The following is a 27,989-nucleotide window of genomic DNA, read 5'->3' as shown; positions in this document are numbered from 1 at the left end:
CGTAAAAAGTAGGCAAGGTGATGGATTGGCCTACATGAAAGGGCATGACCACTTTAGGTAGAAAAGAGGCCCTGGTACAAAGCACCACTGTCAGGATAGGCAGAGATGAAAGGTGGCTTCGAAAAAGACCTGGCAGCTCACTCACTCTACATGAAGAGGTGATGACTACAAGGAAAGCTGCTTTTAAAGTGATAAAGTGATAAGCTGAAGAGGACAATTATGAAGAGGGTCAAAAGGAGCACACAGTACCAAGTTCAAATCCCACTGGTGTATTATATGAATGGGGTAGGCGGACACAAGTAAGAAAGGCCTTTGAGGAATCTCTCAACAATGGGAGATTTAAACAAGGAGGGTCGATCTGGTAAGCTGAGGAGAGCAGAGATGGCAGACAAATAAACATTTAGGGTGCCCAAAGCAGAGCCCTGCTGGGCAAGAGACCGGCAAGCAAAAGAACCTTAGACACAGGTGCAGAAAGGGGGTCAAGAGACTTGTTTGTACACCATGCAACAATTTTATTCCAACGACAGGCATATACCGTTTTGGTGGAGGGATGTCTGGCTGTAAGATAACATAACAGACTTCAGGCAGAAGGTCGAAAGCTGTCAACTGTTCTCATTCAATCTCCACGCAAGAAGGCAGAGACTGGACAGGTTCAGGTGGAGAACCGTCACTTGCTACTGTGACAGAAGATCCTCCCGAAGAGGCAATCTGAGTGGAAGATCGATGGCCATGCTCAAAAGCTCAGGATACTATACTCTTCGTGCCCAGCCCGGAGCCACAAGAATTACTTGGGCCTGGTCGTTCTTGATCTTATTGAGAACTCTGGGCAGAATTGGTATTGGCGGGAAGGCATATAGGAGGCCTGAGTTCCACTCAAGACTAAATTTATTGCCAAACAAATACCGTTTTGGAAACTCCAATGCGCAAAACAGCTGACATTGCACATTCTCTGCAGAGGCGAACAGATCTAACCAAGGCTCTCCTCACTGCTGAAAGGCACCTTGTGCTACCTCCGGATGGAGACCCCATTTGTGATTGACCATGCATGACGGGTGAGTTTTTCTGCTCTGGCGTTCAGAGAGCTCGCCACATGTTGAACCACCAGGGATATGCCGTGATGTGCCAGCCATGTCCACAGATGCAGAGCCTCCTGACAAAGGGTCCACGACCGCACCCCACCCTGCTTGTTGCATTACCACATGGCGGTGGTGTTGTCCGTGAACACCTGCATCACTTTTCTTTTGAGAGCGAGAGAGGAGTGCTTTCAATGCAAGCCAGATCGCCAGGAGCTCCAGAAGAATGAGTGGATCCCCGACTCCACAGAAGATCAAATGCCTCTGATCTCTAGCTCTCCCATGTGGCCACCCCGTCCCAGGAGTGACGCATCTGTCATAACTGTAAGATCTGGTTGGGGAAAGGAGAAGGATCTTCCTCTGACCCAGTCGCAGTTCAAAAGCCACCACTGCAGATATTGTGCGGCCCCCTACGAGATCTGGACCATGTCAGAGAGATTTCCCTGGTGCTGCGCCCACTTCAGGTCCCACTACAGAGCCCGCATACCCCATCTGGCATGTGTCACCAGCAGGATGCAGGAGGCCATGAGGCCTGGCAGCCTCAGGGTCATTCTCACCAAAATCCAGGACAGAGGCTGAAACATTAGTATCAATGCCTGAATAGCCTGAACTCGCCGCTCAGGAGGATAGGCCCAAAACTGCACTGTGTCCAGAGCAGCTCAGATGAAAGGGAGCATCTGAAAGGGAGTCAGGTGTGACTGGCATGTTTATAGTGAACCCCAGCGAATACAGGAGGTTCACCATAGTCTGGAGGTGGGAGGCAAAAGTCTGGGGAGAGCCCTCCTTCAACAGCCAGTCGTCGAGGTAAGGGAAGACAGAAACCCCTAAGCTGTGTAGATGAGCTGCAACCACCACATCACCTTGGGGGCACTGGAAAGGCCAAGGAGGAGCATGGTGCTCTGAAAGTGCTTATGGCCTACCTCAAATTGCAGGTAACACCTGTGGGCAGGCAGGATGGGAATGTGAAAATGCGCATCCTGCAAGTCCAACGCTACCATCCAGTCTCTTTGGTCTAGGGCAGACAAGACATGAGTCAAAGTGAGCATCTTCAGCTTCACCTTCTCGAGGAAGAGATTGATGGCCCATAGGTCTAGAATAGGGCAAAGATCCTTGTTCTTCTTGGGTATCAGAAAGTAGTGGGAATAACAAGCACTGCGTACTTTTGATATCACGACGCTTCCTTGGCCAAGAGAACCATAACTTCCTCCCGGAGCAGAGACAGATGATCCTCCACCAGCCGTTTGTGTGTTGTCAGTGTAGGAGGAGGAAAGGATTAGAAAGGCAGGGCGTAGCCCTTCTAAATGAGCTGCAGAACCCTAGCGTCTGATGTAACAGACTGCCAGTGGAGGAGATGATGTTGAAATCTCCCTCCAACTGGACAAGCATGGTCTTGCAGAATCAAACTAGGAGGACTTGAAGGGTGAAGCTGCTGGGGGTTAGGTGGCAGAAAACGTCTGGCTTCCAGACCCTCTAGGTCTGAATGCACTTTAGCCACATCCTTGCATAGCTTGTGGAGCTGGCACAAGATGGTTGGCTGGCATATGGCTGATGCGGTGGTACGTACATTCCGTGGCCAGAAAGGTGCTAAAGGCAGACAGTGGATGAGGGATTGCTGAGAGGCCCAAGGCGTCGGCCATAGCCCAAGAGTTCTTAAAGCGCTACAGCATCGAGTCTGCCTTCTTGTCAAACAAGCATGTCCAGTCAAAAGGGCATATCTATAAGGTTTGCCTGGACATTTTTGCCTTGACATTCCCCAAAAAGACAATTGTTCTCAGTCAGGCATGGTGACGTAAGGTCACCGTCAACAAAACCACTCTGCCCAGCAAGACAGTCATATCCAGACCACAGCAAATGGAGAACTTTGCCATATCAGTCCTGTCTTTCACTGTTTGGGAAAGGATGGCCCTGGCCTCCTCCATGGCCTGTGGCAGCACTTGTGCAATCTCAGCCCATAAGGTGTGCAAGGAATGGCCCAATAAGCATGAAGTGTTCACCAACCTCAATGCCAGGATGGTAGAAAAAAACATCTTCTTCCCAAGTTAGTCCAGCCTCTTGGATTCCGTCTAGGGGAGGGGAAGGGAACATGCCATTTTAAGTTGAGGCTTGGACTATCAAGCTCTCGGGCTGGGGTGTTGGCTGAGGAAACTAGGGTAGCCCGGTGCAGGACAATGGCAGAGGTCAATCATCCTAATTACAGATGTCCCTGTGCTGGGTTTGGACCAGGTTCCCAGCAGGATGTCAGTAAGTGCTTCATTAAAGGGCAAAAGGGGTTCAGAAATGAAAGCCCCAGGTTGAAGCACTACAGTCAAGAGGTTAGTCTTGACAGCCACTGAGGACAGTTTGAGGACGTCGGCTGCCCTACGTATCACCACTGCATAGGTATCTCCCTCCTCCATAGCCACAGTGTGGGGAGAGCGCAAGCCAGAATCTGGAGAGGTGTCCAGTCCACTGTCCTCTCCTAGTTACTCATACTAGTCCATAGATCTCTCTAACTCATGGGTACTCACAAACATTTTCCCAGGGGCCAAAACGTTTGGTCTGTGATGTGCCCGAGGGCCGCATCAATGCCAGCAGAATGGTGGTCGGGCGAGAGGATTGGGAGGACTGGCGGTTAAGTATTGGTAGGCGAAGCAAATGATATACATTTAGTGGCTGAATTGAGCAATACGGAACTAGAAAACCTTGGATTAATCTTGGCTTCCCCACTTTTGCAAATTGTGTGATCCTAGGCAATTGCTTAATATTAGGTTCAGGGTCTGCATCGTACAAATCTGCTTCTGTGTTTGATTTAATAAACTATAATGCGGTTACTATAATAGTAACCCAGATCACCCAAAAAGAGCACATAACATCTGACTCGCTTGTTTAATTCACTATTGGCATATTTGTCAGGGTAGAGGTGAATTTTTTTTCTAAATTCTTGTTTAAAAACTATAACATTAAATGAATACTTCTCATTGTACTGATACAATAAATTATACTTAGGTGAAATTGACTGCATGTTAAATTAATACATTTTTTGAATTTTGAAGTGACTGTTATATTTTTACACTTTTGCTGCAAGATGTCTTTAAAAATGAACTTGAAGCTCAGGACTCCCTGGTTACTTCCTTTCCTTAACACCAGTTAACCTTGAAATAAACAATTGTCTCTCTATTTACAATCGAGTTAACAGCAACCCTGTACTCCTGTAGTCCAGGAGGCCGCATATAAAGGTCAAGGGGGCCGCATATAAAGGTCAAGGGGGCCGCATATAAAGGTCAAGGGGCCGTACTTTGAGTATCCATGCTCTAACTGGTGTGCTAAAGGGTCCAGTTACTCCTCCCAGTTTTCTCCTATGACTGGCCGCTGAAAACAATGCTCAGGCTATGATCTGGGCCCCATGGGAGCAGGAATCAGCATTGTGCGATGCCGTTCCGGATCATCTGGGATCAGAATGGAGCTGGCGCCAGCGGTGTTGAGAGCATCGGCATCTTGATCGGTGCCAGAAAAGGTCACTTGGGTACGAATGGTGGCGATAAGGATTCGGATCCATAAGACCCCATCAGAGCTGATGCCGAAGCCACCGGTACGGAACCTGATGGGGCCTCCTCCGACCTTGAGGGGTATGAAGGCACTCCGAAGGAGTCGGCCCGCTCGAATACGTGGCACATGGCTTCGTAGAAGTCTTTAACTTGAGAGGGGTCATTCCGGCTCCCGGAAATGGAGGAAGCAGTGGAGTCTGACCTGGCATCCATTCTGCAGAACCGTGCTTGGAACGCTTATTTTCCAAACTCATTGTGTCGGCTGACGGACGAGGTGAAGTTGAAATCTATTTAGACTTCTTCTTGTGCCTCTTCACAGGGTGTCCTGAGGACATCACATGGGAGGAAGACAACTTTGGGCTCCTGGAATTGTCTGAGACCTTCTCCTCGATGGGACGGTGAACCTCTGAGGAGTAGTGCCAAATGGTGTCTACTACTGTGTGTCAAGCAGCTTCAGGGACAGCTCCCTCATTCTTTGGCGCCATGATCCAGGAGTCCGAGCATGATTTTGAGTAGTGGCCATGATCGAGACAGCATAAGCAGGCAAGTTAATGGTCCCCCGCCCTCCCCTCTTACCCCCTCACAGGCACCACACAGCTTGAATCCTACCTTTCTGGATGACATCCTAGATACATTTTCAAAAATACTCAACAAAATGTTGAAAAAAGCCTGTCAAAAAACGACGGGGGTAGCTCTCTCCGGATCTGCGCTAAATGGTGCAGTAACAAAAAAACTGATGTCTGAGCACCTGGGAGACACCTACATAGGTGACCACGATGTCAAATCTGGCAACAACGATGCCGCCATGCAGAACTGAATGCAGCCACCTAACGGCATGCAAAGGAGTATTGCTCAAGCAAACGTTTCTAGATCCAGTCTTACGCCTGGGGAAATTCAAAGATAAGTTATCTGCAGCTAGAAGTCTCTATGAGATCCCTGTTTTCTCTCTCCTCTACCCAATTCCATAAATATTTACAGCTTCAGCATGCACTATCATGCTAACAGAGGGGGATATAGATGACTTCTCACAATTTAACTCCATTGAAGCCAAGTTTCTCCAAAGCCCATGGGGTAAAGGGGAGTGGGACCTCTCAAATCTACACAACACTCATACTTAACTCAACCAAGTCTTTTTGACTACCTTAAACTGAAATGGGAACCCTGAATGGGCACCCTTTATAAGGCAAATTGGAGGGATGCTCATGTGGTGCATCGTACCATAGCCATTCTGAGAAACCTAAAAATGAACCAACTCAACTATTTACATATAACCTATGTCACACCCAAGCGGCTCTGGATGGCTGGCAAGAGCACCTCATCCAATGGTCCCTGGTGCCTTTCACTGAAAGCAGACTTCTTCCATAGGGTCTGCTCCGGTCCCCTAACATGGAAATACTGGGAGAACATAGCAGTAACTATGATGGAGGTCCTGGAAAAGCCTGTGAAACTCACCCGATGATAGCAGTATTAAGATTTTTGGAGAATCTAGGTCTCTCCTGGTATAAAAGGACACTAGTAGGTATTGCCATAATCCTGGTGAAAAGGGACATCACTCGCTTGTGGACCACCAATGAGTTCCAAGCACTGCAAGCTCGACTCTGCCCTGGGTTAGTGTGCTAAGCTCAGGGAACCTATATACAGAGCGAGAAGTTGTCCAAAGAAACAGACACAATATGGATACAATGGTGGCATTATTCAGGTATACTAAAGAATAATTGAGGAGAAGGGCAGGAACTGTTGAAGGGGTGAGTGTGAGCTGGTGGGCGAGGCAAAAACAGATAGAACGGCTCAATGAATTGGAATGTTGTCACAGTGTATGTTCAAACTCAAACTTAGGTATGATGAAAATGATGTGTAAATTAAGTAAATGAAAATTGTTGGATTTATGCCATTGACTTCTAACATTTGCTTCAGAGGTCCCTAACATATCTTGTACTTGAAATTACATTTTTCTCATCTGCAGTCGTTGTCCATGTGATTTTTTTTCTCCCACTTTGCATTAGTCACATGATCTTAGCCCTTGCTTTTCACTTTTCATAAATATATCACAGGAATGTTTCATATTTTTCCGTGTTTACTTATATTATTTTCACTTTGTTGCGGGGGACAAACATTGTTAATTCCCGGGATCAATATTTAGTCTCCAAGATATGCTGCGGAGGTTGAACCATGGCCAGAGTAATAGGTTGGAATAAACGTACAGTACCGGTAGACTGATCTTACAACTGAAAGCACAGAGGGAACGCAGTACTTAGAACAGATAATTGTGAAGAAAAAGAAGAAATGGCGGAGTCCTCTGGATGCGAAATGGCTTGAATGGATATGGTATGCGTGAAGCTAAATAAAGTTTGAAACCTGCTTGAAGGGAAATTTTAGTTTTTTCTTTTTTAAAGAGCAAAAACAGTCGGACATGCAGTCTTGCAGCAATGAAACATTTACTCAGCGAACTCATATTTTAGATTGATAGCATTCAAGACTACACAGGTCCCTTCTTTTAAGCTTAATTTTCATTTGTTTTTTTAAAAATGATTGCTGAATTAGAAACACATTCAACGGTTGTCGACTGAGCTAGGAGAGAGAAATGTGCACGAATGTATTGTTCTATGGCATAGATTAAAGAAAACATGAAAATAAAGGCATTAAAAATATGCTTTCTCTTGCACATCGATTTCTTCAATGGGATTAGTTATGACAATATACAACCACATTTCAGCGTAACTAACTGCTGCAGCTGTGTTGTCTTGCTCATAATAACTATGCCTAAATGATGTCCCTTCTAGGAGGTTTACAGCCTCTCTTTCACATCTTGGTCGTAAGATGATAGAGTGATGATTAGCTTGCTCAGCCTAGTCATTTTACATCCTGCTATAAACGGAATATTGTCACTTTCCTTTCACATGATCTCAGTCTCCGGCCTGTGACTCCCTTTGTTTTCCTCTGAAAACGTCTGATTCCAATTGAAAGTCTGTTTGTAAATTACTATTCATTGTTGCCTCACCTTTGCTTAGCAGCGCTCATTTTTGTATGACTGTTGAGGGGACTTCCTTGTCATAAATATGTATATGGTCTTAGAATAATAAACATTTTGGCCTCAACACATAGTTGCTTTGGCAGCTGCCATTCTCTAATTTTCGATAATAATTGCCCTCCTCCAACTTCTAATCTTAACAGATTGTAGCCTTCCAATAGATATTTCTATTTCCATTCACTAGCAGCATTCTTTCTTTCTTTCTTTTATTGACATCCATAGCACAACACCATAAATATAAAGGCTGTACCCACAACCCTGCTTCTTAGCTCCTATTGCTCTGAAACCTGTCACAGCAAGACACCTTCTCAAACACAGTAGGAACTTATCAAGGTAAACCCTCTTATTTGCTAAAATGCAACAAGGATATCGTGTGAAGCACAATATACCTGTGGGGAGATCACTGGAACGCCATACATGTAACGCCAACAACCTGATTTATAGTAATGTCTAACATGCTGATTTTCTGCCAAAGTCAACTTTAGCATAAGAAGATAGCCTTGTAGCTGACTGAGGCTGAAGCATTCACGCTTCAGTTGCCACTAAAAGATGAAAGTATCCAACATGAAAATTAAGCTGAAAGGAAGGGATGTGTGGATGATCTCGTACTCCAGCAGTACATCTTCTCCATGTGCCATACAACGAATCTCAGGTAAATCTTTGTATTGCTGTTCTACAAATATGAGCCTCAATGCTGTTACGAATGATGTGCTTCTTTCTAATCACAAAAGCAAAAGTCTCAGACGTTTCAAGCCTTACTATCAAAAACAACAATTAGTTCTTCACACAGGGCCTCTATGTCCTGATTATCATATCACTGTTTTATACAAACCTTTGGTAATAATGACATAGGTCTCCTCAACACCCACAATACAGAGGGTGTACCTTCATTTTGAGGTCTCCTGATCTGCAAGGTTATGGATCAAACTCAGTAGTAGAGTAAGTACTCTTGATCTTTACTACCTGGCCTTATAATATATATACCCACAATTTACTGCCAAAAACTGCTGCAAATGACGGTCAGTTTCCAACATTTGCATACTTTGTGCCACAACCCACATCATACTTTTATGGAAAATAAAGGCAAAACATGAACTCCTTCGAGAAGTGGTTCCCAATTTATCCTACAAAAATCATTTTTCAGTATTTTAGTTTTTTATTTTGTACTCTTGGTAGAGTTAAAAAAAATATTTAGATTCGTTTTTTGCAAATACTATCTTGATCTTTTAGGTAATATTCAAGTTCTCAAAGATGAATTCTCTCACACCTTGGGCCCGATGTACAAAGCAATTTTGTGGTTGCAAAAGGCAAACTTCGCCTTTTGCAACTGCAAAATAGCCTTGTACAATGTACTGTCCCTATTTTGTAAGTCAGTATCTTGTAACCGCCTCGCAAAATAGGGATTGCGACTCGCAATTACTAAGGGGAGCTGCAAACGCATCCCTTCCTAATTGTGTTTCGCAAGCCCATGTATGATTGCTCTGTGAGAATGAATGCAGTTGCAAAACAATTGTTGTTAACATACATTTCAAATTGGTGTTAACCCATTCGCAAACAGGGAGGGGTCCCCGTGGGACCCTTCCTCCTTTGTGAATGGTAGCGAAAATGTTTTCTCAGAGCAGGCAATGGTCCCACGGACCACTGCCTACTCTGAAAAAATGAAAATAAAACTTTTCATTTTTAGTTTTGAAATGCATCCCATTTTCCTCTGAGGAAAATGGGATGCACTTAAAAAAACTGCTTTATTGAAAAAAAAAAAGTCACAGACCTGGTGGTCTGCGGACACCAGCAGGCTACCATTCCTGTGAGTGCGACCATTCCCAAATGGGTCGTAAAGTGCGACTTGTCTCATGAATATTAACGAGGAAGGTCCTTAGTGACCTATTTGGGAATCGCTAATAGTGTCTCAGTCACTCTTGTACATGCAAATTGCGAGTCACAATCTTTAATGGTCGTACATCAGGCCCATTACTCTATTTCTGCAGCATCAACAAAACGCTGACTGACTCATGTCCTATTTAACATTTAAAGTATAGCACACCGTTGTATCAAGGTCAACAATTCTATTAACTTTTCAATACATTTTGTTTTTCAATAGCACTGCAATTAAAGTTCTGAAGTGTTCGGAGGACACAAAACCCTGTCAAATGTGCAGGACCAATACCTAATCATCCATGTAAAAATCATGGATCACCATGGATTATACAATAACATCTCATCCATGTTATGTGCACCCCTTCTTGAAAGCCACCATCTTTCTAGTATGTTACAATTAATTTTTGCTGTTGTCCATTTTGGCAACAAAATCGTTAAATTAGGATTTTGTTGATCCGATACACAAGATTGTCAATAGGATGTTCAGCGTGTGATGCAAAAACAAGGTATGAATAGGCAGGTGACCAAAAATACACAGCCATGTTGGCGGTTAGAATACACACCTACAGTCACCCTATCAAAAAAAGTATTTGACAAATCCAAACACTGACAGTTTCACACACAGACAAAAAGATTAATGCAGAAAACCACAATGTCACTTTACCTCTCTGGCTGTCTTTCCACATATCGTTTCTCATCTTCTCATAATGTACATTCAGCCATGTGAGGAGGGCTCTTTCTTCAGGCGAATATATGTTGCTGGATAATGGTTCAGGACTGATTCTTGGCATGCCTTTCCAGACACCTGTACTGCTTTGATCACTGTTGATCTCTACAGCTGAAATACGGGAAAGGACCAATACCTAAAAATAGAACAAGGTACCCATTTAAGTGATTTACAAACAATTTTCCAAGAACAAACAACACACATGATTTGTTTTTTAAACTGAGTACATCATTTGTAGACTTAAAAAGATATTAAAAAGTCTAACAATTTTTTAATTTATATACTGAAATACAGTAATCTACATCGTATGACTCAGATGGTGACATGCATATGTAACGTTTGAACTTCCTGGCGATAAGTATTACATTTAGAATGAAATATGTAAACATTTTGTTATGTGGAATAAATATAACGTAAAAGAAATGTTCCAGCAAAGGAGTCATAAATGAATACTTCAAACCAATCTATGTGTTCAAAATCAGATAATGAATTACCTCAAGTTAGATATGTACCCTTTTCCTGTCTTGAAACATACTTCAGTTGCTTGCAATTAGTTATAGGTCTACACATAGTGGCTTTGGATTAATTACATTTCCTTAAAACAGAAAAAACGAAATGTGGAGAGCCATCTGCTGGCTATGTTATTAATTATTATGATAGACTGACTTGCCTTCCTATGTTGCGAATCTACACAATAAGCCTTATTTTCTCTCATAGAAGATTTAAAGAAGGGCATTAGGTTTGTTCTAGTTGTGTACATACAAAAACATTCAATATATGTATATTGATACTGGAAAATATACAACCCTTCTAGTGCCGTAACAGCCCTTGCTTAAAAAAAAAAATGAACTGCAGAAAGTATAAATCGCAAAGTTTTTCTTCAAGAAAAAAAGCGAGTGCCAGGATCATAATGAAGAAGGAATTGGGAAATCTAAAAAGGAGCCAAAGGAGGACTTTTGCGCTTCTTTTTGAAGCCATTGAGATAGAACATGGTACCAGGGGTCTAATGTTTCAACTCCTTACACGAGTACAGTAGGACACTGAATGGTAATGGCCATTCTAATCATGGCAGAGAGGGAGGGACCTAGTGCAAAGACTTACGGTACAGCTAATAGGCAGGGAAGACGTATGTGCAGATGGATTCTTTCTTTTCTCACTTTTACGGTTTAGTTTGTGTTGAGCAGAGGATTAAATGCTTTCCTCCAACCCCCCCATATGTTGCTGGGAGAAACGTTAAAGAAAATACTCCTCTTCCACTATTTAGGTTAATGAGGGCTATGCAGGGCAGAAAGAGAGGTGACTGATTCACCCTACTTTGCACTGCTATAATTTTCACTGCAGAGCGAAAAAAACACAGAACACAATAAATTAGCCTGCAATGTTGCTCAGAATTGCTCTGTCATGACTGTATATGGCAATGCAAAGAAAGTCTGTGTGAGAGTTACTTGTGGTTTTCGTTTGGTAGTATTGTATACATTAAGTTTTCCCAGTTGCTTCAATGATGGCATCAAATCTCTTCTCTTCACTTCACTTGAAACTATCTACATAGATATGCATCAATCAGACCTTTTCTTGACACTTAATGTCAAGTAGGGGACATGGCCTAGGGAGCTCCACCACTGAGTTAACATTTGCACTAACTGTTGAGCCTCTAGCTGTAGCATCTAAGCTGTGACTGTTACATCATTTTCTACAGTTAAGAGCTGCCCTCGGGATTTTGTGTTTTCAAGTTATTCAACTGATGGCACTGAGAACGCAAAGATACTTCCTTCACCTCATCAACCACTTGACAGAAATGTAAATCATAATGTAAACAATAATTTAAACTCAAATTACATTGGTCCATCTTCTCATCTTTCAGTTTTATTATCTAAAACAGTAGGCAGACTATCATTGGGTTAAACTTATTTCAAAGTCAAATTGCATTGGTCTAATTAATTTCAAACAACTTCTTTAGATAACTACTGTGCACTCATCTCTCTTTTTGGTTAGAATAACCTTATAAATATGGCACCATTCTTGTTCCTTCTTTATCGTTTCTAGTCGCCCTAGACTAATACTCAGTCTCACTTTATTAATGTGAATTCAACTATAATCATTGATGTAATTTGAAAGATAACGGCACCTCACCAGGTATGCAAATAGCTTTGGTGTCAGCCAAATGAGGGACTACTAGTCCACACAGATTCCAAGTGACAAAATTGGGCATCTGATAAAACAATTGCTTAAACGGTGAACATCAAGCTCAATGACCATAGATATATTTGTGAGTCAAATACACCACTTTGTAAACATTTTCGGTTAAGATACTAGAAAAAATGAAATCTGAAATTGAAGATAATCTACAATTGAGTAGATATTTATCTCAAGTTCAACATTACAACAGTACATAGACTAACTTGGACTTTGGACGATAAAGTCGGTTCTAAAAATGAAAGGCACCTCGCATGTACTGCATTGAATAGATAACCCCACATTATGCTCACAAATCTTGAGCAGGCATGAATCTGGATTGCAGTAATTTAACTGACAAATTCTCAAAACACTGAACTAACAAAATGTTACACCAGGGTCTGAGGACAGAGCCCTGAACGCCTTCAACAATATGGCAGTGCAATCCATTAGAGGATCACATGCAAAACTTAAGGGAAGGAATCAGTACCTCTCTCTTTCTCGATCTCTAGCTGTTTGATGAAACTGACACTGCTATAAGGTGGAAGGAAGTTAGCGAAACTCATCTTACTAGCGTTGTGGTGATGAAGCCATGACCTGAAACTGCTTAAAAGATGATTCCGCCCCATCACGGAGCAGAATATTCAGATACGCGTATAGATACGCATATAGAGCTGGGAGGAGAGAACAGTTGGCGAATGGGTACCGTTGTGGTAAAGGTGTACTTGCACCATTCTCCTTCAGTCGGGGACGCTCGGTGTTTGGACTAGTGTAACTGCCTTTACTTTGCCTTTGGTGGACTGATTAGCCCTGGTCTGGGATCACAGCTTTCTTTATGCCTTGCTGATTGAGTGGCCAATCACCTTGGGATATTCCAGCAGAGAGCTTGCTGCATTTAAGGGGGGCTCCTGTCAAGACAGTCTAGTAAGGGCTGTGAAAAATACAGGGTGTTGGTTTTACTCAAAGTCTTGCTGACATATCTTTCTAATGTCTACACTTCTTTTGTACAAAACGATAATGATATTCAGACTGGTTAATTTGGAAACACTGAGCTGGGGGAAGAAAGTGAAAGAATACCCAATATACAATTCTATGTATGGAATAGCCATTAATCCTAGAAACTGTAAATCACAAGTGTTCTTGTCTCATCAGTTAACAGGGGTGCATGGAGGTCCATAAAGGTTGATTCTCCCCCTGTGAAGTATGGCACTCCCCTTGTGCTGTTGCAAGAACACTTACACAGCATGAAATAGTGGAGCATAAGTAAGGATGTGTTGTAACACTGTCCTTCAATTTTAGTATCACAGCCTAACGTTTTATGGAGCAGTACAAACCAGAAGTGATTGATACTTAACAACTTCACAGGGTCCAAAAGTCAGTGTTTTCTTGGCTTTACAGGTAAAAAGATTATTCACTGAGTGAGAATTTATATGAGGATAGATATTTCTGGTGGCACTGGGAATCTTATGGTGTGTGTTTTCCCTTCCAGGTCTCCTTCCCTGCTGTTCCTTTCCTTACCTTCCCTCACTTGATCCCTTCAAACCTCTGTGCTATTACAGCTATCAGAATTGAGGTTATCGAGGGGTGGGCCCAATTGAGCATCAAACCAATTCTGAGAATTCCAAGGAGATATCCTGTCACAAAATTAACTATTCCTTGCTTCTAGACAACTCCCCAATTAACTTCCTAAGGACATAGAAAAGTATGCGCAAGGCACTGATGAAGAGATCAAAAAGGCAGATCTGTTTAAAACCTTTACTACTGTGAGGGGGCACCAAACTCGGCCAACCATCAAATACAACAGCACCAGGTATTTCAAAGACTATTACAAATGTTGAAGATGTCATTAAGAGATACTTCATAAACCCCCAGCAGTGGCAAGTGCTTTGTAGGTCATACATTATAGGTTTAATCTTACAGGAAACAGAAATGAACAAGTTACTTACCTTCAGTAATGCCTTATCTGGTAGAGACAATATCTAGCCGCAGATTCCTTACTGTTGAATTTCCCTTGGCGTCAGATTGGATCCAGAAGATTTTTCATGAGCAGCACCCCTGCACATCAGAAGGTGGTCCAGATCAGCTCCACATGGCTTCAGCGTCATCGTCCGTGCTGGAAGTGATGTCCACGTCACCTATATAGTTGCCACCTTAGCGCGCTGACAGTTACTTTTCACAACTTTCCATGCCAGGAGCGCAGAGCCATGAAGTGCACACACCCGGGTGTGTGCCCAAATTAGGGCCCTGAAAGGTTTAATCCCTAACTCTAGTAATCTGCCTACACGGTGGGGAGGATGGGTGGGTTGGTAAGGAATCTGCGGCTAGATATTGTCTCTACCAGATAGGGATTATCAAAGATAAGTAATTTGTTCATCTCATAGAGACTTCTAGCTGCAGATTTCGTACTTTTGAATAGATAACCAAGCAATACTGTCCCCAGTGCTGGGACAGTGACAAATTTAAAATAGTTAGTCCTGCAGGACCTAAGGGCAGGACTGCCCATCACTACGTACCTTACTGTCCAGGCTGTGATGTATAGTAAACGTGTGCAAGGAAGCCTACTTTGCTGCCTTGCAGATGTTCAGGACTGGGACTCCACATGCCACCACAATGGTTGCAGCTTTGGGTCTGGTGGAATGAGCCTGTAAGCACTCAGCAGGTTGCTTCATGGCCATGTGAAACAGATTTTCATGCAGAGAACGACCCATCAGGAGATGGTCCATTCCTGCAACGCCCAACCTTACTTCACACCAATATAGCCAACGAAAAGTTGGTCATCCACCTGGAACTCTTTTGTGCCATCAAGGTAGAACAACAGTGCTCTTTTCGGGTCCAGACAGTGGTGTCACTCCTCTTCTTTAGAGGGATGTGGAGGAGCTTAAAAGGTGGGCAAGGTGACAGATTGGCCCAGATGAAATGGTGTTACCACTTTCGGGAGGGATGAGGCTCTAGTGCAAAGCACCCCTTTGTCAGGAAAAATGGACAAGTAAGGAGGCTTGGATGACAAAGCCTTCAGCTCGCTCACCCTCTGGGCAGATGTAATTGCCACAAGAAATGTTGTTTTGATTGTGAGCAGCTAGAGGGGAAAGTTATTAAGAGGTTCAAGAGGAGCACACATCAAGAAAATTAGGACCAGATTAAGGTCCCACTGAGACCCAAATTAAGGTACTACTGAGGCATAATAAAAGGAGGAGAAACGTGTACAAGACCCTTCAGAAATCTATTTACAATGGGGGATTTAAATAAAGATTATTGGTAAGACAGCTACAAGAAGGCAGATAGAGCAGAAAGATAACCCTTCGAAGCATCCTAAGCAGAGCCCTGCTGGGCAAGAATAAAAAGAAGGACAGCAGAGAGAAACAGAAAGAGGATCAGTAGACTTTTCTGTACAACATAATACCATTTTCTTCCGCAAGCAGGCATATATGATCTTGATGGATGGACACCGGACTGCGAGAAAAACATTTCAGACTTCGGGAGGCAGGTTGAAAGCTGTCGTCAGTCACTGCTCAATCTCCACGCAAGAAGGTAGAGAGTTGACAGGTTTCGGGTGGAGAACCCTCCCCTGTTGCTGCAATAGAAGATCCTCGCGAAGAGGCAGTCTGATCGGAGAACCGATGCTCATGTTCACAATCATAGGCTATAAGACTCTCCGAGCCCAGTCCGAGGCCACAAATATGACTTGGGCCTAGTTGTTCCCATTCTTCTTGAGAAATCTGGACAGGAGTGGCATGGATAGAAAGGTGTACAGGAGGCCTGAGCTCCACTAAAGATGAAAAGCATATGTGTGAGAGCTGCCTTGGAAACTCAAGTGCACAAAACTGCTGACATTTTGAATTCTCGTTAGAGCTGAACAGATATAGCCAAGGCTCCCTGTACTGCTGAACACGATATTGCGCCACCTCTGGGTGGAGACACTACTCGTGATCCGCTTGGCATCCACAACTGAGTTTGTCCGTTCTGACATTCAGTGAACCTGCCAGATGTTAAACCACCACGAATATGCCCTGCCATTCCAGCCATGTCCAGATATGCAGAGCCTCTTGAGAGAGGGTCCACAACTCCACCCGCTCTGTTTGCTGCAGTACCACATGGCGGTGGTGTTGTCCATGAACAATTGCACTAGCTTTCCCTTGATGGAGGGTAGAAAGGTTTTCAATGCTAGTCGGATCGCACAGAGCTCCAGCATGCTTATGTGGAGTCCTGATTCTGCAAGAGACCAGAGACCTCTGATCTCCACCTCTCCTAGGTGGTCACCCCATCCGAGGAGTGACGCATCTATCACAACTGTGAGATCTGATTGGGGAAGGAAGAGGGGTCGGCCTCCCACCCAGCTGCAGCTCATTAGCCACAACCACAGGTCCTGTGCAGTTCCCTCCAAGATCTGGACCATGTCGGAGAGATTCCCCTGATGCTGCACCCACTAGAACTGCAGATCTCACTGCAGAGTCCACATATGCCATCTGGTATGTGTCACTTTCAGGTTGCAGGAGGTCATGAGGACCAGCAGCCCCAGAGTCAGTCTGACCAAAACTCAGGATAGAGGCTGAAACATCTGAATCATAGCCTTAGTATCCCGGAATCACTGCCTGGGAACATACGCCCGAAACTTCACTGTGTCCAGAACAGTTCCAATGAAAGGTAGCATCTGACTGGGAGTCAGGTGTGACTTCGGCACATTTGTAGTGAGCACCAGCGAATGCAGGAGGTCCGCCGTAGTCTGGAGATGGGAGATGACAACCTGGGGTGAGCCCGCCATCAAAATCCAGTTGCCGAGATAGGGGGAAGACTGACACCCCTGATCTGCACAGACGAGCTGCAACTACTGCCATCACTTTGGTGAACACCGGTGGAGCACTGTTATGGCCGAAGGGGAGCACAGTAAACAAAGTGCTCGTGGCCTACCGTGAAGCGTAAGTAATGTCTGTGGGGAGGCACAACAGGAATGTGAAAATCGGTCTCTTGCAAGTCCAACTCTACCATCAAGTCTTTGGGATCTAGGACAGACAAGACCTGAGTCAATGTATCTTGAATTCCTCTTTTCTGAGGAAGAAGTTGAGGTATCCAAGATCTAGGATAGGGCGAAGACCATTATACCTTTTGGGGACCAGAAAGTAGTGGAAGTAGCAACTACAACCTACTTCTGGCCCTAGAACCCTCTCTATGGCTCCTTTGGCCAAGAGAGCCTTGACTTCCCTGCGAGCAAGAACAGATGATCATTCGTCAGTCAGTTCTAAGATGGAAGTATGGAGGGAGGTGTAGATTCAAACGGGAGGGAGTAGCCCCTCTGAATGATCTGTAAGACCCACTTGTCCAATGTTATTGACTGCCAGTGGTGGAGATGATAGCAGATTCTGCCACCAACTGGATGCCCATGACCTTGAAGTGTGAGATTAGGAGGACTTAGAGGCTGCAGCTTACCATGGGGTTGGTAAGAACTGCGCCTTTACCCACTCACAGGCTGGGAAATGTGCACATGTTGGTGATTGGGATAGGGCTGGTGTGGTTGATCAACCCTTGCATAGTCACAAAAGGAGTGAAGGGTAGACTGGGATTGACGTGGGGCAGCTCAGATGCCCAAAGTCTTAGCCCGCGGGTCCTTAAAGAGCTCCAGCGCAGCGTCTGCCTTGTCTCCGAATAGATGGTTGCCATCAAAGGGCATGTTTCATGAGGGAAGCCTCGGCATCCCTGAAAAGCCAGATGTTCTCAGCCAGATGTGGCATCTGTGGGCCAATTTTATGGAAACCGCTCTGCCTAGCGAGTCGGTCGTGTCTAAACCACAGTGAACTTAGCTGCATCTCTCTAGTCCTTGACTGTTTGGGACAGAATGGCCTGGGCCTCCTCTGGGTCCTGTGAAAGAATTTGAGCAACTCTATCGCACAGTGTGTGGGAACAGCGGCCCAAACAGCATGCAGTGTTCATTGACCACAATGCAAATTTATTAAAAGAAAACATTGTCGTACCAAAGCTATCCAGCCTCCTGGATTTCCTTTCCGGGGGTATAGCAGAGGGCACGCCATGGGAAGTGGAAGCTTTCCTGGGTAGGTGTTGGGTGAGGGAAATTGGGCCCCCTGGGGCAAGGAGATGGCAGAGGGCAATCATCCTATTCACATGAGCCCCTGTACTGGGCTTGGACCAGGTTACCTGTAGGACATCTGTCAATGCTTCATTGAAAGTAATAAGGTGCTCAGAAGAGGAAGCTCCCGGCTGTAGCATTTTGGTCAAGATGTTAGTCTTGACAGCCACCAAGGGTAACTCGAGGTCCAGGACTTCAGCCACTATATCTTCACCACTATAGCATATGTAGCCCCCTCCTCCACAGCCAAAATAGAAGGAGAAAGCATGACGATATCTGGAGAAGTGTCCAGTCCACTGGCATCATCTACTTCCTCACACCAGTCCATGTCCTGCCATTCAGACTCGTATTTTGAAGGCTCCAGTGACCCCCTCCCATTCGGCCCAGCCCTCACAAATAAGGCTTGGACACAAACCTAGGACACACGGGTCCTGTCGGCACCATAGTCAGCGTCAGTCAACACCTCTCCCGCTCAGTGTTGGATTCAGGGATCCAAATTGGTCTGGCGCTGCAAGTGCTGAAAGCATCAGCATTGGGACTGGAGCTGGGGAAGGTTGCATTGGCACGACCAGCACCGGTGTGGGTCCTTGATCGAATCAATGAGGGCCCATCGAGCAGATGCCGAAGCCACCAGTGTGGAACCAGATGGGGCCCCCCCTCAGATCCCAGAGGGGCGAAGGCGCTCTGGAGGGGTCGGCCAGGTTAAAACGGAGGCACAGCTGAGCGGGAGTCTGTCTGGCTTTTGAAAAAGGAGACACAAAGTCAACCAAGGCAGAGGCTCCATACAGCCGTGCCTTGAACGCCAATGTTCCTTCATCGCATTTGCTGACAGGTGAGGGGAAGTCAAAGCATACTTCAACTACTTGTGCTTCTTGTGCCTCTTACCTTAATGCCCCAAAGATTGTGAGTGAGACAAAGAGGACTTGGGGTTCCTGGAGCGGTTCTGAGACCTTAACCAGGTCAGAGTCCTCCGAGGAGTCGTGTGACACGGAGTCGCCTGCCAGGCCACTAGAAGCTTTAGGGACTGCTCCCTCAAAGCCTTCGGCGCCGTGGCCCAGCCGTCTGAGCATGACTTGGAGTCATGGTTGCTCTGCAGACACCACAGACACACGAGGTGTGGGTTCATACACAAAATGGCACAGTAACAGGCACTACACGGTTTAAAACCAGTCTTCCTCGAAGATATCTTCAACACATCAGAAGGAAAAACCTAAAAAAAGAAGTCAACAAAGCATTGAAAAAGTCCTGTCAAAAAGATGGGCACTCTTTTCTGGATCATCGTTAACTGTTGTGGAGAGAAAAGAACTGACGAAAGCGTGTAAAGGTAGTGCCTATATAGGTGACACGGACGTCATTTATGATGTAGACGCCACCGCACAGAGCCGATCAAAGCCACCTACCGGCATGCAGGGGTACTGCGCACAAAAAAACTTTCCAGATCCAGTCTGACACCTGGGGTAATTCAAAGGTAGGGAATCTGAGGCTAGAAGTCTCTATCAGATAGATTATCACAGTGCTACTCAAGCCAATATTAGAGTGGGTAAAATGTCCAATAAATAAAGATTGGTTCTTGCTGAAATTGCACAGGAAGTTTGGAAACTTCTAAATTCCACAAGCACCTCTCCTTGGTACTGGTGTAAAAAAGTGTGAGACCAAGGTGCAACAGCTTTTCTTTTTCTCTCAAAATAGATTTCAGGAAATCCCAGCTTTGCTATCACAAAGGGGAATATATATTTTCCAGTCCTGACAATACATCGCTGTTCTGTGACAGTTATACATGTACAGGTCTAAAGGACTTTTGATCTTGTATGGCACTATTCAATCCAAAAAATAAAAAGGTTTCAATATACTTAGCTCTGCACATGCAACTCTCAAGCAGGATTGGTCACCAATATTTCTGACAAATCCTGAGCAAAATCTTGGACCAGAGTTGTCTGTCTTTCATTGTGCTCTCAACACAGAGCAAGAACCTCCTTACGTTACTTCAGTATACTCAACCCCAGCAATACTGGGAACCATCTATCATGGGCACACTTCTTATTGGTGGTGGTGTCAACTGTAACAAACACTGTTCTCTTATGGTGGATGTGTGATGTGACAATTTTTAAGGAAAGCCATAACACGTAAAACAGATGATGGAAGGCATTGGCCACTTTATTACGTAGTTGTTGTGCTAAATAATGTTGAAGAACATAAGGTAAGCATGATGAATTTGTTGTCAAGCAAACTCATCTCATATGTCGTCTTCTAGCTTAACCCATGGCTGTGCAGGGCTGGAAGACAGAACCTACTTTCTATGCCTCAGTATAATCAACCCCAGCAATTCTAGGAACCATCTATCATGGGCACACTTCTTAAAGGTGGCATTGTCAACTGTAACAGAGACACTGTCCTCTTATGGTGGATGTGTGATGTGACCATTTTTAAGAAAAGTCATAGGCACATAAAACAAATGATGGAGGACATTTGCCACTTTATTACGTAGTCGCTGTGCTAAATAATGTTGATTAACACAATGTAAGCATGATGAATTTGTTGTCAAGCAAATTCATCTCATATATCGTCTTTGAGCTTAACCCAAGGTTGTGCAGGGCTGGAAAGCTACACAGCATTTTCTGCACACGGTGGTCATAATGTTGTGGATGATGCATGCCATGGAAGAACTAGTAACTTACCTACAGTAATGTACTTTCTAGTGGATACTCCAATTGCAGATTCCACACTTTGTTAATATTATCCCAGGCATTATAATAGTGCAGCTCTGCACCAATGTCGCTCCGCTCTGGAAAGTATGAGCTGGGCTATATAAGGGCCACAGAGGGGCACTGATGTCATTTGCTTTTGAAGTTTTGTCCACACCCTCAACTGCAGTGCAGTTAGACAGATTCTCAAGAAACAGCATTACCAAGGGTAACTTATTGATCTGTTGGATACTTCCAACAGCGAATTCCTCACTTTGTGACTAGACACCAAAGCAGTACCCCAACTGATGGCAGGTCTGTGGAATGGTTCAGATGATAAAAAGTCCTGAAGGACTGAATGAGCAAAATGCCCAGCTCATAGACCTATTAAGGCAATAATGCTTTGTGAACCTCTGCACCGATGCCCAAACAGCAGCATGACCCTGCTCTGTTTTTGCAACAGAAGATTCTCCAGAAGCAACAGCTTGATCAGAGGACAGATGTTAATGCCCAGAAGTTCTGGATACCATACTTTCTTAGCCCAATCTGGAGACAATAGACTGACTTGGGCCTGGTCACTCTTGATCCTCTTCAGAACTAGAGGCAAGAGGGATTGAGGAAAGAAGACATACAGAATTGCAGAGACGCTTTGTGGGAATTCTAGCACTCAAAACACAGACATTGCCCATTCTCAGCAGCGGCAAAAATATTAAGCCAGGTTTCTACCCATTGTTGGAAAATGCCCTGCGCCATCTACCAGGGTAACTGCCATTCATGATCTGTGAGGTGTCTGTAACAGGTTGTCCACCCTAGCAGTTAGAGATTCTGCTCGGTGGTTCACCACCTGAGAATGCCCTAGTGAGCCAGCCACTTCCACAGGCACAGAACGCCATGGCACAGGAACCAAGAGTTCCCTCTGCCCTGCTTGTTGCAAGAGCACATGGCAGTAGTCTTGTCCATGAGAACCTGTACTAAACTCTCAGTGGCAGATGGAACAAAGGCCTTCAACGTCAAGCGAATCACCGCAACTTCAGCTATCTAATGTGAAGGTGGGATTTTGCCAGAAACCAGAGTCTTCTGATCTCCACCTCTCCCAGATGGCTCAGCAGCCCTGTGGTGATGCATCCGGCAGCCCTTGTGGTGTATGGAGAGGAGTCTGCCACTGGCCCAATCACAGTTTAGCATCCACCAGTACAGATATTTTAAAAATTTCTTTCAAAACCTGGATGGAATCAGATAGGTATCCCTGATGCTGTGCTCATTTTGACTTCAGTTCCCACTGCAAAGTCTAATCAGAAACAGATGGCAACTCATTAATTGAAATCAATGCACATTCTAATTATGTAAGAAGAAACTTATGGGTGCTCATACACTGAAACACATTGTTGCCCTGATGTGTAAAACCAGGTTTATAAATAAACCTGTTCTAGTAATAAGGAAACAAACCAGTGGGGCACACCAAAAAACAATATCTATACTTTAGAGATAATATGATATATTGATGAGACAAAATGACGAATCATAATAAATTCAACTAGAATGCTTGTTTGGTCCTCTCTCTTCCTTAAACAAAGTAAACAATCACAAATCTGACCAAAAAATATGAAATACACAAATGCAAAACTAACCAAGAAAAAAGTATGTCCATGCAGATAGAAATTTTAATACAACAAGAATATATCTTCTTATATACCTAAACATATACATATATACACAAAACATATAGAAAAAGAATGAATAGCCATCAGCCGACACGTGTTTCGTCCTGACTGGACTTCTTCAAGGCTGAGAAAATCACAACAAACAACAATCAATCACAACAAACATCTATATACAAATTTACACAAAAATTAAAAAATATATACATTTTGTTCTATTATTTTCCAAGATAACCAAAAAAGGGATTTGTTTGGTCAGTTGAATACCCAAAATGTTATATACACATCATGTTTATAATCTTGATTTAAATCTGAGCAAGAAATTACAAAGGAAAAGACGAGAACCACCACCAAGTACCCTTAGTGGCAAAGTGTTATTTAATGTCCGAAGGTATAGCATAAAATACTACCCATGTCTCCAAGAATTGGTATATTAAGGCCACAGTAATAATTAAACATGCCACATGCAAACCCAAGTGTGAAAGGATTTCTCTTTTGTTGGCATTAGACCGCTTCATATCTAGAATTTCTCTTTTGTTGGTATTGGACCACTTCATGCCTAAGATAACACTTCCTTATAAAATAGTGAGGAAGAAAATATCCAATAAGTATGTACCTTTGATCACTTCTAAGTCCGTTATACTCATATCCCATCTACCATACTCTATAAAAAGAGGGGGGGGGGAATGACAATTCCATTAACCTCCTTTTGCTTGTCAAAAATATTCCTCAAAAATGTGAATGTTATTTATTGTAATGCCATTACTGACCTTTTTCAAACCACAGTCGATCACCTATTTTCCTTCTTCGTAATCAATCTAAATACTGGGCATCGCAAGTTTCATCTATTGGTGAATCAACTGAAATACAAATAATTGAAATATCTCTAGTGGCCTCTCTAAAAAAACAAAACACCTCAGTTTCTATCATTACTATGTAACCACCGTCCATCCACCTAGCAAAATTTATATCAGTATCTCCATAGTTTCCAATAATGGAACAGAAACCCTAATGAGGCTCCATTTTTCCATTGCTTACATTAAATACACTTCCCAAATTCGTGCTATTAACTTACCTATCCACCCCTCTTTCTGTTCTTTTGTTTCTTCCCAATCCCGTTTGCTAATATATCTCAGCAAAATCGTCGAGGGAATTATGTGCCTCCTGTCAGTCTTCCGACTTTTTTTAAATAAAATCAATGCGAGCCCCTCACCGGCATTTTAAATGCTGCGTTTCTATTCAAGACGAGCTAATTTACAGCGAAGAAGGAGGGAATTGTGTGCCTCCCGTCAGTCTTCCGGCTTTTTAAGACTGAACGCGAGCCCCGCGCCGGCATTTAAAATGCCGCGTTCATATTCAAAACAAGCTAGCGAACAACGAAGACGGACTTCCGCCTGTCCATCAGGACTATGGTGGCCATTTTGAAGTGGTTTATTAATTCAATAACAAATTACCAAACAGCGAAGACGGATTGCCGTCTGTTATGTGTATATACGGCGGCCATTTTTGGAGTGGCGATTTTAATATATCATGTCCTTCACCTAATAGGCCAGCCACATTACCAACCTCTTATAAGTCTTTCCGCTTTCCCTAAAGTGAATACAAATCCCCTGCCGCAGCGAAGACAAACTACCGCCCATCCGTTGTGACTACAACTGCCATTATGAAATGATTTGTGTTACATAGATACTAGCAAACAATGAGGACGAAATTCCGTCCATTGCATACAAATGCGGCGGCCATTTTAAAATGGTGATTATAGTACATCGTATCTTTCAACTAGTACACCAGCCAAATTCACGACCCATTAAAAAACTGGCAGAAAAATTTATACCTAATCGATTTTCTCTCTACTGAGCCATATTAAAGTACGGACAGGAGAGATTTCATCACCAATTGCAATAGTCTTACTCCTAGATTGGATATGACATCTTACAGAAGAGAATTATACCTTCATTTAAAATGTGACGCGATTGTACTAAATGTAATATACTAGTCATATCTATCTATAGTTTTATTAGTACAACCTTTTCAGCATTACGTACTAATTGGGATGGACAAATCATATGTATCTCCAAAAATCACCGTTGTTAATGAGTCGGCAATATGCTTCACAATTTCTAAAATAATACAAATTAGATCTATTTACCAACAAAAGGGATGAATTTTCCCTTAACTTTCAGCCATCAAGTTCCATGATGGCAACGTAATTAATGCCCCAAATATGTACAGAAGTGTCACATCAGTACACATGCAGAGTAAAGGAGTAAAAGGTCCCCCCACTATATACAAAATTAGGGTAAGAGAAGGAAAGATCCCCCCAATATATGGGGGATTAGGGTATGCCGTATATGTCACCAGAGTAAGTTGCTCATATTATATATATGTTATTCTTCATCAATAGTATACCAAGTAGATACATTCAGAGGAAATGCTACAATTCGTCATCCAAATTCATGCCCATTTCGATCGTTCTCAATTTAATGATCCATTTTGCTTAATTTTTTCGCAAATCCAATGTTCTGTTGCCACCCCTAACGTTTATCGGGATGTGATTTATACCCATATATTTTACTAATGGGACCTCAGTTCCTGGATGTTTGTCATTAACATGCCGTACTAATGGTGATGCTGTGTCATGATTTCTTAGGGCTCTGATATGTTCTTGAATTCGTTCCTTCAAGGGCCTGATTGTACTGCCCACATATATCTGGCCACATATACATTCCAATATATATACCACAAATTTCGTATTACAGTTAATAAAAGTAGATATTTTGTATTTGTCGCTACCATTATAACTGAATTCAGAAGTTTTGTGCAGTGCCATATTGCACATATTGCAATTCCCACACCTATAGAAACCCGCAATTTTTTTAGGAAGCCATGTTGCTTTGCTTTCCATTATAGGTGGTAGGAAACTTTTACAGACTTCATTTCTAAGTTTTACTTCTTCTGTGGATCATTTTTGGTTTCTTAGGAAGTAGAGCAGCAAGTGTCTCATCGGTCTGTAGTACGTTCCAATGTTTGCATAGAATGCGATATATATTGTGACTATTTTGACTATACGCCGTACAGAAACTTATTGCTCTGTATGACGAGCCGTCTCACATTTTCGTATTTTGACCCAGTAGGGTAGTTCTACATGTTTGATCAATCTTTTTTCTTGATGTTTTAATGATATGCTTGGAATAACCTCTCTGTGCAAACCTGTCTTCCAATTTATTTAGTTCTATGTTACATACATTTGGTTCACTACAATTTCTTTTTAATCACGTCATTTCCCCAAAAGGAATGGCTGAAATTTGACTTTTGGGGTGCGCACTTTCCGCATGTAGTACAGAATTACAGGCTGTTGGTTTGCGGTAGACTTTTGTATGGATCTTATTATCTGTGATGGATATCTCTAGATCCAAAAAGCAAGCTTTGTTCTGACTGAATTCATACGTCATTTGAATATTAAAGATATTGCAGTTGATATATTCATAGAATTCCATTAATAGTTGTTCAGATCCAGTCCAGATCATTAAGACATCATCAATATACCTTCCCAAGAAGAAAATGTTATCAGTGAATACAGAAGGGCCCTTCTTCCAAACATGTATTGCCTCAAAGAAACCCATATATATATTCGCATATGATGGAGAGAATCGTGAGCCCATAGCTACTCCTTGTGCTTGCTTAAACCATTGTCATTTAAAATGCCGGCGAGGGGCTCGCATTGATTTTATAAACAAAAAGTCGGAAGACTGACAGGAGGCACATAATTCCCTCGACGATTTTGCTGAGATATATTAGCAAACGGGATTGGGAATAAACAAAAGAACAGAAAGAGGGGTGGATAGGTAAGTTAATAGCACGAATTTGGGAAGTGTATTTAATGTAAGCAATGGAAAAATGGAGCCTCATTAGGGTTTCTGTTCCATTATTGGAAACTATGGAGATACTGATATAAATTTTGCTAGGTGGATGGACGGTGGTTACATAGTAATGATAGAAACTGAGGTGTTTTGTTTTTTTAGAGAGGCCACTAGAGATATTTCAATTATTTGTATTTCAGTTGATTCACCAATAGATGAAACTTGCGATGCCCAGTATTTAGATTGATTACGAAGAAGGAAAATAGGTGATCAACTGTGGTTTGAAACAGGTCAGTAATGGCATTATAATAAATAACATTCACATTTTTGAGGAATATTTTTGACAAGCAAAAGGAGGTTAATGGAATTGTCATTCCCCCCCCCCCCCCCTCTTTTTATAGAGTAGGGTAGATGGGATATGAGTATAACGGACTTAGAAGTGATCAAAGGTACATACTCATTTGTGTATTTCATATTTTTTGGTCAGATTTGTGATTGTTTACTTTGTTTAAGGAAGAGAGAGGACCAAACAAGCATTCTAGTTGAATTTATTATGATTCGTCATTTTGTCTCATCAATATATCATATTATCTCTAAAGTATAGATATTGTTTTGTTGGTGTGCCCCACTGGTTTGTTTCCTTCCCACTGCAAAGTCTGCAGGTGCCATTTGGCATGGTTGGCTAGCAGGATACAGGAGGTCAACAATCCCACTAGCTTCATCGCCATCCTCACTAAATCCAAGACAAAGGATGATACATTGTGATAATAGCATAAATGCCATGGACTCTCCGTTCTGGGTGGAAGGCACAAAACTGCACATTATCCAGGTTGGCTCTGATGAGTGGGAGTGTCTGAAGGAGGCAGGTGTGACTTTGGCACATTGATGGTGAATCCCAAAAATATTAGGTTTGTTGTCTTTTGGAAAGGGTTATGACTGCCTGGGATGAGACCACCTTCAACAGTCAGTGGTCAAGGTACAGGAATTCTACTACACCCAACCTCTAAAGGAGCAGTGTGACCACCATCATCACTTTAGTGAAGTCCCCAAGAGGTAATAGATGGCAAAGAGGGAGACCTGCAAATTGAAAATGCTCCAGGCCCACCGTGAACCGCAGATAACTCCTGTGGGCTTGCAGGATATGGAAATACCTCCTGTCACCCTGCAGAATATGGAAATACCCATCATGCAGGTCCAATCCTACCATCCAGTTTCTAGGATCCAGGACAGACAAACCTGTGCCAGGGTAACCATCTTGAATTTGCCATTCTGCAGAAAGGAGTTGAAAGGGCAGAGATATCTAATAGGACACAGG

At 43.2% G+C, this 27,989-nt stretch overlaps 1 protein-coding gene across 1 annotated transcript in view; it reads right to left on the bottom strand.

Annotated features, from left to right (window-relative positions):
• CFAP47 (cilia and flagella associated protein 47) overlaps positions 1-27,989 on the bottom strand; it is a 2,216,809-nt gene that overhangs the window by 1,689,059 nt on the left and 499,761 nt on the right. The window contains exon 33 of the mRNA XM_069204610.1: positions 10,165-10,363. Within this exon, the coding sequence (XP_069060711.1) occupies positions 10,165-10,363 (199 nt within the window). The remainder of the gene's footprint in view (positions 1-10,164; positions 10,364-27,989) is intronic.

This window comes from Pleurodeles waltl, chromosome 8 (assembly GCF_031143425.1).
Source record: "Pleurodeles waltl isolate 20211129_DDA chromosome 8, aPleWal1.hap1.20221129, whole genome shotgun sequence".
In the NCBI taxonomy this organism is placed as follows: domain Eukaryota; kingdom Metazoa; phylum Chordata; class Amphibia; order Caudata; family Salamandridae; genus Pleurodeles; species Pleurodeles waltl.
Note: the sequence above shows the minus strand (reverse complement) of the source record. Positions and strands in the feature narration are given on the sequence as shown.